At 36.4% G+C, this 16,524-nt stretch overlaps 1 protein-coding gene and 1 long non-coding RNA gene across 2 annotated transcripts; both read left to right on the top strand.

Moving 5' to 3' along the window:
• The first annotated feature begins 1,219 nt into the window (after nt 1-1,219).
• On the top strand, nt 1,220-2,611 carry LOC112558698. The gene is made up of 3 exons (XR_003098225.1): nt 1,220-1,331; nt 1,619-1,735; nt 2,492-2,611. It is a non-coding gene; the product is annotated as an uncharacterized LOC112558698 (long non-coding RNA).
• Nucleotides 2,612-7,015: 4,404 nt separating this feature from the next.
• Nucleotides 7,016-11,525, top strand: LOC112558826. Its single transcript, XM_025229514.1, has 9 exons — nt 7,016-7,034; nt 7,558-7,702; nt 8,037-8,161; nt 8,909-8,978; nt 9,181-9,299; nt 9,683-9,788; nt 10,005-10,113; nt 10,452-10,623; nt 11,410-11,525. Exons 1-8 carry the CDS (start codon nt 7,016-7,018, stop codon nt 10,569-10,571), a joined length of 813 nt encoding a protein of 270 aa, XP_025085299.1. The 3' UTR covers nt 10,572-10,623; nt 11,410-11,525.
• The last annotated feature ends 4,999 nt before the right edge of the window (nt 11,526-16,524 follow it).

Here is a 16,524-nt window from a genome sequence, read left to right as displayed (position 1 = left end):
TCTGCTCATCTCAGATAATAGCCAAGCGCGAAATGCAAGCAACATCCACATCAAACCTCCCGACCCATAACGAAAAAAGAACGAATGCAAGTGACACAGTAAGGATAGCTTCGGCGCGATTTTATGTATCTATGGTGTATTATAGTATTTCTGGCTCCCGATATTTCTGGTCGTACCATTTTCTTTCTCCCCATTCGTGTCTATTTCGTTTACTGCTTTCCGTCCAACAATTTCTGTTTTATTCTGTTTTTTAATGTCTTAATGTTTCTAGATAGCACCAAAATCTTCCATCGAGCAGCGAATCGGCGATTTTTTCAGGAATGGAATATAACAAGCGAAAATACAAATGAAGAACATGGTGGAACCAATCGTTCTTTACGCTAAAAGTCTATGGACATTTATCCACCCTCTGCTACCATTGTCTACACCCCTTTCTTCTTCTATTTTCTTCTCTGCCTCTTACTCTTCACCCCTCACTGTTGTGGTTATGGGGGGGGATGCACATTGCGCAGTTATTAAATAAAGAACAAAAGACAAAATCCCGTGTTGATGGGGAACATCAAATACTTCATATTTTTAATTATACTTTTACTTTCTGTCTATTCTTCGCCTAATTCATCTTGAAGGTCACATTTTGCTGTCCCTCTGATTTAAAAGCTTACAATTTTTGTGTTTTGTTACATTTGGAGATTATAAAAGAATTGTGTCAACCCTTGCGCCAGAACTTTCAGGACTGTTTGACCGCGTATTCATGTTACAATTATGTGGAAATCAGCAGCGCGAATTAAAACGCGATAAAGAGGATACAAGAAGTGTTGCAAGGTATCCTGTTTCATAGAAAAAATAGGAGAGCTAATTAATATGAAAACTTACTTTTTAAAAATTCTACTATTGAAGATTTTTTAGTTTCCTTCTGTTCTATATTCGTTTTAATGGAATAGATATATTGTAACGTTACATACAAATATCGTTTACAACTAAAATCTAGTTGTCCATCTGTGAAGAGCCCACCAACTTCTAGTTAAATTTATTTATATTACGTTTCGCCCCTCATCGTCCTCTTATCATGGCTGGAAGTGAGGATATGAGACTGACAAAGTCAATGGATGAAAGGAGGTTATTGTGTGTATACTGACGAGTGAAAGGGACAACACAACACATAATACAGCCATTTACAGCCATCAGCTCTTCTGTTAATTTTTTATTCTTTCTCAGACAGCTTAAACTCAATTTTCAGGAAGACGTTGAGACACTAAGGTCAAGCAATGTTTTTGCATCACTGATACGGAAAAAGTAAACCCTCCTACTTTACAGTACATCACCAAGATATGGTAAGAATTCTTCAGACATGTTACCAAATCTGGTCATTGCTTTTCTAGCACTATGTATGTGTGGTTTATTGTCATTGTTTTAATCACCTGAAAGTAAAATATTTTTACCGACGATCCTATTCACCAGATCTGGACAGATAACATATCTTGTCCATCAAGTAAATATTCAGTTTCCGATTTTAAAGTTTTACCTTCCAAATTCCTGAGTTTGTTTCATATCCTTCTTACTCCGGATAACTCGCTTTTTTTGTGTCAAACCATGTTCCTCTATTTCTTCTTCCAATGAGCAAGAACACATAGCAGTCTTCGAGACTGCGTCAGCCTTATCAAGCAATGTGATCATTCCACCGAATTGCAAGAGGCCATTGTATTCGTTTACTTTTATACACAAGTGTGCAAATTCGGTACATTAATACTTTAATTTTGTAAATTTTAAGTCATTTGATTTCTATACAATAAACTATTATTTTTTACACGTTATTTAAAAAATATGTTTGTTTTGTTGTTTTTTTTAAACATTTATTTTGTCTCAACAATACACTGAAATAGAAAATACAGTTATCTTGCAATATAATACAAGCATATACACATTAAGGTAACCAGTCATCAGTTCGTTGTTCACAGAAATTGAGAAAGGAATTTGCCTGCAGGCAGGTTATTAGTACAAGTTACCAGGCTACTGATGTGATTACTAGTCCGTTTATCACAGTCTTTCAATGTAATACTAGTCTGGCTCTGCGTGCACAAACCCTGATGTTTTGTTTTATTGACATCAGTGAACTACTGTACTGACTATAGTACTGACACGGTGCCTTGTCTCACAACGCCAAGTAACTCTTTCTTCTGACAACATTTTCTCTCCCGCGGATCTCAAAAGTCGCAGATATCATGAACAGTTGAAGGATCTCTGTATCCTAGTACGAGAAAAACGATAAATAATTCAGTGATATCACGGAGTTAAAGATCAGAGTATCGCACGTAATTGTTTCAGTGTCCGAGGGAGCTTTACATACCAAGCTGTAAGGGAACAGAAAGAAACAAGAGTTAGAAGACAGACACTTCACAGACAATGAAAATAAAATAGGGCTTTAACAACTTATTGCCAAGGTTTGTTGTATTGTCTGCAAAGTTTTTGGAATATCTTAATTCCTACTTTTCAGAATGTCCCGGCATTACCGTATGTTTTAATGAAGCAAGCAAATTCCTTAATTCTTCGTCTGGTAGTTCCGACTTTTCAACTGATTTATGAAGAATTCTGGCAGCATACAAATGTTTTGAACCCTCCTCTTCAAAGTTTGTAACTTTCATGTAATTCTATAAATAGCAAATCTTGCCTACTGATCAACAATAATCCTCACTAAATTATATTTCTTTTTATCTTCGCTTGTTTTTGAAAAAAATATATATTATAAAGAATTTGTTTGTTATTGTTTACATACAATTACACTTTCTAAACCATTTAAAATCTGATTGCTTTGAATTTCTTTCACGTAACTCAAATGGTACAAATGTGAATTTATTTTCCAAATCTCGGGTTAATTTTGGCTTAAGTATCATTTTCAATATTTAGTTAACTATCAAAGCTCATTAATGAACTTTTTTTGTGTTAGATATCTTACGGGTAATTTGGGTTTGGATTTTTCTTACTGTAAGTATAACTCTAATTTACAATTGAAAGAGATCAGATGTTATTTCTAATTTATCCATATTATATTCAAACATACATTATCTACATAATCATCTTGTAATTATTGTCCATGAAAGATTGGTAAAATTTGTATTTATAATTTTGGCTATTTTCTTAAGTTGTATGTATGCTTAAGCTGATTTTTGTCTTCTTTTAGTATAAAAGCCAAAGAAGAAACATCGGCAGAACCCAAGAATCTGTTTCTACTATTATATGACTAAGCCAGGCATGTACAAAATGCATTAATTTCAAGTTTTACTATACATTATTAACTTCTTCTCTGAGCGATAGAATATGTAATAATGAAACACGTTGACTATTTTCTCTTAGGGTCATATCCCAGCAGTTTTTCCAGTGTCTGTCAGAGAACACCAAAGCATGCAGTTCCAGTCTTTCTAATAAGTGGCAGCAGGTTGACAGAAGTACTGAAGCGTTTTGTTCAGGTAAACAAGGATTCTCCTTGCGATTGAACGTGATCTCGATACTCTGATTAAACTTTAAAGACTGAGACTACTTAACATGTGTAGAAACTGATAATTACAAAGGAAACATTTTACAATTAATGCCTTTTGTGAGAGGAATGAACAAAATCAAGTTTCTTTTGTAGTCAGTAAAACGAAAAAACATTGTTCTTAGTACAGTTGGTCTTAACTGATCATTTATTGTCACCAAAAATCAATGTAAACATGAATTTGTCGCCATATCTATCATCATTCAATCGATCATCTCAACATCATCATCATCAGCATCATCATCATCATCAGACTCATCATCACGAGCATCATCATCATCATCATCTAACAGTTTATAATCAGAGTAATATCTCGTAATTTTGATATTCATGCTGTCCTTATAACACACTCATTCTAAACTCACAAAACAATAACCTGCTTGTCTTCCCAAGTGGTAGGATATGTTAAACTTTAAACACTCACCCGAAAAATGTCGAACCTTCAAATTCATTAAAACACGTGATTTTCTATGAGGATACAGAAAATGGCAATGCATGGATAGTGATATGAATATAAGGGTTTATGTAATTCTACAGCTCAGGCTTGTTTGCATACATGTCAAACTATTAATTTATAAACTTAGATATCGTAAACAAAATGGGTATTGCTAGGGTTTTTTATGAACAAAAAATAAAATCATTTAAAGACAAATCAAGGTACCCATAAACTGAATTTTGGTGGAAAGTGTATAGAAACCAGTGTAGTCATTAACAACTAATGTCATTCTATTTTATTTTTCAGTTGCAGTCAAGATGCTGCACATCCTTAAACTTATCCAGCCTAAAGAACATGTCCAATGATGTAGCCGTGACGCAAGAACAGTCAACTAAAGACCTATCAACGAAGAATAATCACTTATGCTGGCGAAACCCTCGGCGAGTTTCGGACTCTGTCTTTCAATCCTGCTGTTGTGGTGTTCTTAGTATTATATTTCATTTGTCTGTGCATTCCTCTGCGTGGCATGTACTAGCACTGCTGTGCTTTGTTTCTGACAGCCGGCTTAATTGACTTACAAAATAATGTTTATGTACGTCCTGATATTTACTACTTGTTCGGCCCGAACCAGCTGAGTTTATAAAGCTTCGATCGTACATTTTACTTTGATTTGACGTGAATGCCAATGTATTATAAAAGGGTATGCTTGATGATGACTGATGATGACGATGATGACGATGCATGATGATGATGATCGACGACGACGACGACACAGACGACGACACGATGAATATGATCATGATGATGATTGATGATGATGATGATGATGATGATGATGAGCATGATGATGATGATGATGCACTAATAAATGAAACTAATGACAGAAAATTGAGATAGGCGACTCAAGACTGATCAGTACCACAGGGCATTACTTATTGGCAACATTACTTTAACGTACACTTTGCGGGGGAAACTAAGAGACTGACTAGCGTCGAGAAAAACGCTAGTTTAACAAATATCTGCTTTAGATCAATTTTACAAAAATTCAAAAGGTTGAAGACAGAAAATGTGTAGAACATATATCCATTTCTTCAACTAATTCCTAAATGAGTTATAAGATTGTCAAATCAACAGGGACTTTTGACACATGAGTAGGATGCCTGATACTGGAGCTGATAACGTTCCATAAAATGCAACCAGAAAGACACAAACAAGCATGACTTTAAAGGCCCTACACTAGATGGACTATGTGAAGGTAGCTGTGAATTGTCTGTGAAGTGACGTATGTGTGATTTATATCTCTGTCTGTAGTTTGTCTGTCACTCAGTTTTGTCTTCTTGTCTACCTCTCTGCTTGCTTTCTGCATATCTCTTTGTAGTTATCCCACCATCATGTGATTCCGCTTTATTTAAAAAACCTTGCTAGCAGTACTCACAATCAGCTTCTATGTCTGTTCTGGGGTCTTAAATCTCTACTTTTGAGTTTTTATTGGGCTGTTTACACACATGTGATTCATTCTAAAGAAGATAATGTCAAGAATATAACTCCTTTCAACTTGCCATACTTTTGGCAGAGCTCTGCTTCACATAGTAATTAACATGTTACATGCATGAATTCCCTATAATCCTACTGAAAAGAAATATCCATACATTCTTATTTTTGATGACACTAATGATTTGATATTGCAATGGTTATTATTAACTGTATAAAGAATAATTGAATTTGTGAAACTGTTGTCCTTTTTTTGTTTTTCAATATAGTTATATTCATGTAAACATGTTTCAGTTTTTACCACCAGTGTACCTCGACATACGAGTGCCCAAACACACACCGCATACGAGTGTTTGAGATACGAGCCCGAGCGAGCGATATTTTGTGCTTCGAGATAAGAGCAAGATTTGAGATACGAGGAATCGCACACTACACCGCTGCACACGACCCCAACATGCGAGGCGGATGTTGGATCGTGTGCAGCGTCTAACAGTTTCTCCCCACCTCAGGACTAGACTTCAGTCTGTGTGCTTGTTTCCTTAGTTTTCGAGCATTTTTTGATAAGTTGGGTTCGCGTTTTTTTGCTTTTTGTACATTACAAAACACTATCACATTCTATTTTTGTAACCATGCGGTCCGAAGCAGAAGATGATGTCTATTGAATTAAAGCGCGAAATCGTAGAAAAACATGAGCAAGGTGTGCGAGTAATTGACTTGGCGAGGATGTACGGGTGTAACACATCAATGATATGTTCTCAGCTTAAACAGGAGTTGATTAAGGGTACAACGCCAGCTGGGCGTTACAATAATTTCTAAGCTCCGGGGACTTCTCTCCATGAAAAGATGGAGAAACTATTGACTGTGTGGGTGACAGAGAAGCAGGAGGAACCTTAACACAAAGCATCATGTGTGAGAAGGCACGAGTGATTTACGGTGATTTGCTGAAGCAGATCCCACACACTCCCACAAACAAAGAATTTAATGTTTTTATAGAATATATATTTGTTATTCATAAATATATGTTTCTTCTTGTAAATACACTTTTTCTTATTCAAAAACACTTAACAAAAACAACTGAGGTGGTGTTTTGGGAGCTGGAACGGATTAATGGCATTTCAATGAATTTCAATGGGGAAAATTGCTTTGAGATACGAGCAATTTGACATACGAGCAAGGTTACGGAACGAATTAAACTCGTATGTCGAGGTATCACTGTATTTAGAAAAGTTTCCAAAGGCTTTAGACAGGTTTCTGTTTTTATGAGCAGTTCAGTTTTATGCTAGTCCTTTGTAAAATCCTATATCACATTCCTCTGCCATGTGTTATTATGAAAGGCATAGTTTCATGTCATACTTGCAAGTACTTCAGGATATTTTCAATACTGTTAATGTGATAAAAGTAAAGGATTAATTATTATTTTCTGACTGACTTTCTACTACAATTTCAAATAAAATAATCAACATTTTCAAGGTAGTGTCACTCAAATTTGCAGTAATGTTTTTTACCATTACAGATACTAAACAAACAGTATTCTCTCTCTCTCTCTCTCCTTGATAGGTATGACTGCTAAAACCAATGGTAACTAAGAAATTACAGGAAATAATGCCTATCGTTCTAGTTCATTAACATTGTCATCGTCTTTCACTTAGACTTGCTTACCCGATATTTTTAAAATGGTTAAAAAGGCCTACAATCATAGTACTGCAGCAAAGAAGGTTACTGTTACAGTTGTTTTAAATTATGCAAAATCAGTTGTGAGGTAAGGTGAGTTGTCGCAGTCTGTAAAAACCATTTCAGTGTTTATACAAACCTCGTGACGGTTGGCTTTGAAAATGTCACTAAAAAGAAAAGCAGCTTCTCTGTGCAATTCAACACTAATTTGTAAAATTCCTTTCATAAACAGTCTAGCGTAAAAAAAATAGGGAGTATAATAGAAAATACTAAGGTTAGCATAATTCTCTCCTAAGTATTTTCTCTTTAGTTTTAATGTTTTAGTTGAACCTTCTACAGCCTGTGGAACAAGAAGAAAAGATCTCAGATGCGTGTATTAGTTAATATTATGTTAAATAATTATTATCACAAATGGTTGTCTGATTTTCAGGTACAGATGCCAGACAAAACTGTACATTGCTTCTTCACACCTGCAATCCATCTCTCAAGCCAGATGCACAGTTTGGTGTCAGAACCCGCCAGTCAATCCAGTTAGTCCAGTGCCACGTCATCCAGTCTGTGGAAACTACCTGCTCGTGAGCTTTTCCTATCTTTAGGCTCAGCGTGTTGCTCCTTCTCTTTCTTTGACTGATTCTTTGTCCGATTACTCGTTTATAGTTGTATTGTCTCTATCATCAGAGAGGATTAATTCATTGCATCTATCGTCTATTAACTGTCTCTTACACTCACACACTTCTTTGTCTCTTTCGTCCTCCATTTCTGCGAGCACACAAAATATAAATACATCCATTTCCTTTGTTTCATATAAATTTATAAATACATTTAAAACACTAATGCTTGTACTCTTTATAACAAGATTAAAATATAAATAATAACATGATATAAATTTATTGTTGTTTTTGCCAACAGTTCTTTTAAGAAACTGCAGTCTTGTGTTAACAATACTTTGTTGCCAAATTACTGTGAAGATGATCCTGTGATCAGCAGTCAAATAAGTAATCTTCGACAGTCTTACAGTGACCCTTGTTCAACAGGTAATGTCATAAGTAATTGTACGTGTATTCAAGAACCGAGTGTAAGAAAGACTAAATAAGATACATTTATAAGATATACCACAACATCTACATAAGTATGGGTTAATAATGCTTTTCGATTATATGGTGTTAGATCTCTAATTATCTTTATTTACTATCCTTTTTAACTAGAAGGGAAAGTGCCTTGTTTGTAAAATTCAGATTGTTTTGAAAAATGTAAGCACATTTTATTTCACAGCACTAACACTTAAACTCATCCTCCAACATCTTGTTTTTCATGTTTTAAAATCTTTATTCATCTTCCTTCGAGTTGCTTACTTCAGCTGCTTTTGGTTTTTAAACTAAATGTCGACAAAATTAAAAGTCAAGTCATCAACGATTTGGGGGACTTGATAAGCAATCAAACTGCTTACATTACAGATCATTAGTTTATTGACATTTATTTTAAAAGCAACGAACAGATTTTGCAATAATAAATGCGATTAAAGTCGACAGTTTATGCATCTGGAGTGTTATGCATGTTATGTAAAGAAGGACAGTGGGTGTGTGCCTTTGCTATGTAGGACTGCTTTAGTGGTGATGTTGACTATGACACAAGGGAGGTAAGACAAATGCAAGGACATAAACACATATAAAAAAGAGGAAGAGAGATGAAGTGAAAACGCATGACTGAGAATTTAGCGATAACATATTGGTTCTCATTTTAAAAATTTCTCAAACACCGTTGACTTCAATATTTTTGTGCAGACACCATGTGCGCCATCGAGCTCGTGAAGTGCGCGTGCACTGCTGACATCTTAAACTCCGCCAGCATGTGGTGAGAGCTCTTCTTCACTTAGAAATACACAATACTCAATTTTATTTGTGCTTACTTAGTGAAGGTTCCATTAAAGTCATTACTCAGAACATGTTCCAACTGTTCAATTGTTTATGTTTTTTCTGTTGTTGCTGTCAGTTTCGTGACGCGTAGGTCACTTCGTCTTTGACATTTGTTAAACTGTCTTTTTTTCTGTCGCCAGCAAGAGTATAGACATTTACAAGAACTGTGCAGGGAAGATAAAAGACTGCGATAAAAGTACACAAGTGTGGCAGTCGCTGTCAATCACATTTAAAATGTCTGAAGGAGCGTGCAACACAGGTCAGACCACAAAGACATCCACACTGTTTGTTGTTTGTTGTTCCTGTTGTGCTTCTTGTTACCTGACAGCTGACGTCGTAGCAATAATGTTGCAGTTCTTATGGTTGTGCTTTTCATTGTTGTTGTAGTAGTAATAGTTTGTTTTAATATTTGTGGCTGTTGTTGCTTCTGTTGTAGTAATAATATTTAATGTTTAGTTCCTGTGCTTTGATAGTAGTGGTGTTGTGTTAGTATTTGTATTTGTTGTAGTGGTTATAATAATAGTTTATCTTTATTTTTATTTGCATCTTTATATCTTTTTTCATTATGTTTCATTCTTGAACGTCAATTCAATCCAATGCCATAATACCAACATGCATTTTGAAAACTTTTTTTTAAATTAGAGTGTCCTAGTGCTTTCACTTGTTGGATGTATGCTGAAGATCAAGTCGACTTCCTGTTCGCCAGACTACATTCATCTGTTGAGATATCTAAAAGCCAGACTTGCAGGTAAGATGCAATATATATATATCTTGGTTTACTAAAAAGAAGACAACTATATAAAATAATTAACTATTGCTACACAAGCTAGTGTCATTTTTGAAGCTGATTATGTTTTTCATAAAAATATATAGAAAATCAAGTTTTCTACGTATCATTCAGAGTTTTCTGTTTATTGTAAAAGTATCAGATTACATGCTATTTAATAAAATATTTTTTTCCTAGGAGTCTTGCGACTCGGTTCCAATGTCTCTTGAAAAACACCAGTTATGCAGTTCCAGCCTCAGTCTTCAGTGGCAGCGGGTTGAAAAAAGCTACGAAGCAGTATGCTCAAGTAAACAGCCTCGTTTTGAAATTAGCACTGTATATAAGCCTCGCTTTGAAATCTATCTCTGACACACGCTAAATTTTATTCGAAAATGTCATATCGTCTTTAAAGTTAAAGGTCAACAAGACATTTACAGGATTTTATTCTTGATTCTGACTCCCTTTATCTTCAAGGAAATTGCAAAATGTATTTTATCTTAAGTTATTAATTGTCAAGTTATTTATAGCCTCATCAATAACAAATAAATCAATCATTTCTTTATAAAGATCTGTACCACTTCTCTTAAACTCAAATGGTTCCATTACATTTATTTGATATGATCATCCTATGGCTGTTATTTTAAGTCTTTCAGCCAAACACAACAAACACTTCTTCCTGTGCAAGTCTCAGGACTTGTGTTTACAAAGCTCAACTGGTATCGGAGGTCAGCCTTGATGACCTCAAGTCGATGGTCGTTGTTTTGATTCACGCTGCAGATGTCGGAGAGGCCATACTGGATCCAAGAACATGGTGCAGGTGAGTAAATTTAGGATGATATACTACATTGTTCTCTACTTCCTGTCATGTACTATTCCTATTCTCTCATCTTCTCTATTTCTGTGTTTATCAATCTGTCCTCCATGTAACCTTCTCTCTTTCCTCAAACAGCGTTTCCTTCTAGACTGAATAAAATCAATTAGACATTTCTTCTAAATGTTGTAAGAGGCAATATTGTAAAAAAAATTTGGCGATGGATCGTTTCTGGTTGAATGTCAAGTAATTTTGAATACACAACCTAATGCAGAATATTTGAAAGTGATTGGATTAACTAAACCAACGATTCTATTTGTAAAAGCCCAAGAACTGAGCATAAAACAAAAAATAACATGGATATACTGAAGGTAAGCTTTGTAACATTAAATACTAAAGATGCTTACAATTGAAGCTATAGTCACGTCACAAACATCATCAATGTAGAATGACATCGGAGATTTGGCTTTTTTGTGCTCAAAGGTTTATCCATTCAGATGATAATGAAAATCATAAAGGATTCGTCGTTGCATGACGATGGGGATTATTAACTCCACCTCTTGGAATGTACTATCAAATAACAACTAACTAAAGAACTGGAAAGCTAAATATTCGAACAATTACGTAATTACCATTTCAGATAATGTTAGTATAAAATGTTATTTTCATGCAGCTACGAGTTTGTATGCAAAGTGTACTAACCTTGTCTAGTGTATCATTTACCACTTTTAATGCATTAATTTGTACGATTTTATGCAAATTTCATAAGTCATCAATATTCTTAATCAACAGGGTTCTAATACACACTATCGAATGTATGGAACAAGAAGCTGACAACTGTTTGCTGACAACAGCAATGAAGGCAAAGGTTGCAGCTGCCAATGCCACAGTGAGAGGTTTATGCAAAGGTATCTTTCATCTTGTTTACATTTACACTTGATCATTCAATGATGCAGTGAGACAGATTCCTCTGCACCTCGCTTTATATTATGGGATCACTCTTGCCAAAACCGTCTTCCGCTTTGAACGCGAAACAAACGGTGACGGGCCTAACTTTACTGTCGGCGGTTAATTTATCCAACTTTCGATTTCAGAACAAACTTCGCACGTCCGTAAGTATTTTCTCACAATCTTTGTGAACGAATGTCTGTGATTAATATTTTTAAAACTTGCATTTCTGTCTAGTAATTTCAAAAAGTGATTTTTTTTTCATAATTAAAATTATAATCACAATTGTTTCAGCAATGGCGACTGAGCGTCTGTCATCGTTTGCAGTTAGTGGGTACGGATTGATCAGGTAGAAGTGGATATTAATTAAGTGTTCAAGCCACTTACTGGGTACTGATTGATGATCATGGTGGACAATCGGGGTAATCCCTGTTCTTCCGATGTTTAAAAGTTTAATTTCGTTCTGCTAAAAAAAATTTTTTTAGTTTTCCTAAGTTTCTTTCAGGAGCACGTTAAAGGCAAGAAGGTACAACTTAATGTCCTTACTTCACACGCTGTGGGTCTAAGTTGTCCTGAAAGACAACATGATTCATTGTCCAGTCTTGTAGATAAACATCCCACTTATCAACTAAGCAAGGTAAAAAACATTTCATTTAGTCACAATCTCAACACTTCACATAAACATTTAAAATATATCATGAATATTCATAGATTTGTATATAGATCTTACGAACATTTTCATCGAGTTTTAGAGGTTGGGAGATTTTTTGTTATTTCTATCACATACTATTGAATTTCATCAAAACACTGATTATGAAGACCATTTAGGAATTTCAGGCATATTTTCTGCCTGCTTTTCCTGCAGAATAGGAATCTGTCTTGTGCCTGAGGGACTTGAAGAATGACTGACACCATCATACCTACCCTCATCACATACTGAGGATAAAGAGACCTGCTGTACTGTGTCTACTCTCAATAGAAGGACCATCTTGTGGAGAAAAGTGTGCTTACTCTAGAGACGAGAATGAGGCTGTTCATGCAGATCTTTAATTAGTTTTATGTCTTTTTCCTTACAACCCACAGAAGCCGTTCGGAAAAAAATTTCTTTTGAGCAGATACCTAAACAAGAACTAGCTAAGTAACATCGTCAAACATGATCAAACGTTCAAGCGTATGTCCAAATTTGTGCGGTTAATAAGGACCCCTAGGTGCATCATGACTGAGAATATCTACATTTCACTCGCTGCTGGCTGTCAGCTACAAGACTTTGGATAATTTAATCTTTTCCTGCCTGTCATTAATTAATCCTCTGTCATCTGTTGCCTAAAGTCTAGTGAGACGAATGGCCAGAACTGATTGAGACAAAGTATCAGATACAGTGACGGATGTACTGTCAATAATAAATTTGAATATAGAAAAGTCTGTGCGTTTGGTCTCTCAGCTTGATTATTGTAACTCATTGCTTGCATACCCCACATACCTTCTTAATAAACTCCAGAATGTACAGAACTCAGCAAAACGCTCCTCTTTGTTTTCTGCTCTGGCTGTCCCTCCGTTACTGTATTCAGTATAAACTGTATTATCTGTGTTTTTATTTCTTTGCCTTCCTGAGTATTTCTCTGACCTTCTCTTCGCCTACATCCCAGTTTGACTCCTCCCCTCTTCGTTTGATGGCCGCTCCCTAACCATGTCACCAGAAGATAGTTAAGGGTTTAGTTTAGGGATGAAGTGTCTGGGGATTAAGTGCGTAGGGATTAAAAGTCTAGGCCCTAGGGGATTAAGTGTCGGGGATTAAGTTTCTGGGGACTAAGTGACTGGGAATCCTGACGATCTAGCTGCAGTTTGTAAATTCCAGAAAGAGGATCAACATGCCAGAACGGAATAGGACACAGATGCTGGCGTTGATATTACCATGTGAAGGGGGAAACCCGAATTCATTTTAAGGGATACTTAGGTGATTAATCAGCTTTTCTATAAGAGCATCCGCTTTCGCTCGATGAGCCGCTTTTGCTTTCAAGAGTGTATAATGCAAACGTTGATGCCTCTGATAATGTGTGAAGAAGTCATCTTTAGAGTATTTGAATATTGTTGCAAAGATGTCAACTCCTGCAGTAACGACTGTTCACCAACACAACTCTTGAGTATAGAGTGCTTCTCTCACATTGGCAATAGGCTTAGTGACATGGGCGTATCCATGGAAACTCTTCACGTGCGTGCTCTTTGCTCTCTGTGTCCAGGGTTGCGTACACAGACCTCCATCTGTGTGCAAGGCAGCGTGTGCAGGCCTTTATCTAGAGAACCCTAAGAGTTTTGGAGAGGAGATGAGGATTGATCATTCACATTTTTGGAACTTCTTTGTTAATCCTAGTAACTTCCAAAAAAAAAAACAACCCTGTAGCAGATCTAGAAGTAAATGCATAGTAGACCTAAGTAGATGTGCCCAGTTTCCTCAGTTTTCTGAGTGACGATGTAAATGGAGGAAACTGGAAGACGTGGAACTAAGTTCCAGGGTTGTCAAGTTACAACAGTGAATAGAAGGCCACAAGTCCCCATCTTAAGGTCAAGACCGTGTAACATTGTTACATCTGTGAGCTCTTCTCCGGGTGACCTTGACCATTGCACGATTCTTTTTTCTTTTTTTTTTTTTCTTTTTTTTTTTAACAGAAAAGATTGCAAAGAATGTGTCATCTTCTCTTTGATTTTTTTCCATTGTTCGCCCTTGTTTTGAAGTGCTGATGAAGTTGATTAAAAAAGGCAGAGGAATGAGGTGACATTACGACAGCTCATGTCACTTTTCTTCTGAAAAATATGCTCAGAGAGAAAATGGATCTTTGGAAACTTTTAGGGCAACAGAGTACAGTAAGCAGTAGAGACACTGTAAGGAGTTTCCGGTGAAAGGAACCAAGTAAAAAGGAAGATATAATTAGTAGGGTGAAATTCTATCTAATCGTAACTTTCTTTAGTATCTCTTCAGTTTTTCCGTGTCACAGCCCTGTGTCGCATTTGTAACAGTCCCATACTAAGGGGAATCACTCTGACTAGATTCATCTCTCGTCGTACTTCAGGTTATGTCCCTTTGTATCAAAAATAAAAATAAAACTTGCTCTAAAAAAACTAAATAAAACTTGTTCTGGTCAACTCGTGCGTTGTTTGCTGTGTACAGGACTGAGACAATGTGGGTGCAAATGAGTGCAGAGAATATCTAAATCCCTGGTAAGTCCAAGCAAAGTAAATCAAAACCTGAAAGTGTCCAGGTGGCTGTCGCCTCACTTTGTGAAAAGGACTTTAGAGGAAGCAACAGAAATAAATATCTGACAAAATAGTCAGTGTCCCCACAGGTAGCTGCAAAGACAGATCATTCGTGTTGACAGGTGCACTGTAAGTAATTATGATCACATCTTTTCCTGACTTAATTCTGTCTGTCTGTCTGTCTGTCTGTCTGTCTGTCTGTCTGTCTGTCTGTCTGTCTGTCTGTCTGTCTCTGTCCACCATTTGTCTGTCTGTGCCTCCAGTCTCAAAAACAAAAATGCTTTGGAGCGAAAAACACGTAATGAAAGAAGACTGAGCCTTACAGGTGATTTTTGGACGCGGTTAGTGTAAGTTAGCTTGTCATCAGTGATATCACGTACATTGTTATCGTCGTTGAAGTCAGCTAGTCATTGTCATCATTAGCAACACACACACTCATCTATACTTGTGACATGGAGGAAGGAGGATTGATATTTTACGCCGAACCAGTAACTAAGACCAGATGACAACAAAGAACACGACCTTGTAAACAGTTTGGGGAAGGAGGAGGAGACCCGCTGGTGTGTCAACTGTCACCACGCCCTGTAACTACTCAGCAATTCCTCTGTCCGGATGTTCAGTGTTTAATTGCCGGAATTGTTCACTTGACTGACAGTTTCGTTGTTATCGCACTGTGTGTACGAAGTGTCCCTGGTACGATGTACATGTTGTTACATTATGGTAAAATGATGCTCAATGTTCACCACCAACAAGTTTAAAACTGAATGCTAGTGGAAAGAAATGTGGTCTGCATACAGTATACGTTGTTAAAGACACGTCATACAAGCATGGACTGCGCGCACACACACACCCACTGTCAACACATACACGTGATCACGGGTTACATACCTATGTCGTGTACTTATCATTGAGCTCGGAAACTAATCGTCGCTACTGTGTTGATGACAATGTATAGATTTGCAGTCTGAGTTAGTGTCAGAGCTCTGTCGGACATAGGCCCTCAGTTCCTCTGACATGCCTGCTCTCTTCTTCAGCAAAAACTATTATTAGCATACACACATGAATTTATCTTTTTTCATTTCTGTCATTTAGTCATTACTTATTTGCTACTCTGCTTTTTCTTTTTCGTTTTGGCTTTTTTCTATATTAATTTTATTTATATTTTTATTTAATTCTCATTTTCCCTAGCTATGTCTTTTCTTGCTGGTCTTTTTTTAATTTGTTGTTTCCTTTCTTTATTTGCTTTCATATTTTATTTGTTTAGTTATTTTTGTACTTACTGTCTGTGTCTCTTCTTTCTTCTTCTTTCTCCTCTCCTCTCTCTTCTCAATTTTTTTCTCTTTTCTTCATTTCTCTCTCTCTTTTCAGCTGCTGACGCGCACACACACACAGATTACAGGAGTCGCCCATCCATTAGCACTTGCGGATCATAGTTGCGGCTGAGTCTTTGATATATTTGCTGTATACCTTTCATATCAACAGAGACCTGCGCTCTCCTTTCACGGCTCTGTTTACCTGTAGCAGACAGGAGCGTAGGAGCAGCACGTACCTCCATCAACAGCCATTAGCATCAATGCGGGACTTTTTTACCTGGCCTCACCCTTGTTTGGACTTTTCAGCCTCTTTCGTGTGGCCTGAGACCCAGACAAACTTGTTTTAAAATATGGAAGTACCTGGGCATTCCGTTTTTCCCTAGCGTACCTGTTTGAA

This window comes from Pomacea canaliculata, linkage group LG3, assembly GCF_003073045.1.
Source record: "Pomacea canaliculata isolate SZHN2017 linkage group LG3, ASM307304v1, whole genome shotgun sequence".
NCBI classification, from domain to species: domain Eukaryota; kingdom Metazoa; phylum Mollusca; class Gastropoda; order Architaenioglossa; family Ampullariidae; genus Pomacea; species Pomacea canaliculata.
Note: the sequence above shows the minus strand (reverse complement) of the source record. Positions and strands in the feature narration are given on the sequence as shown.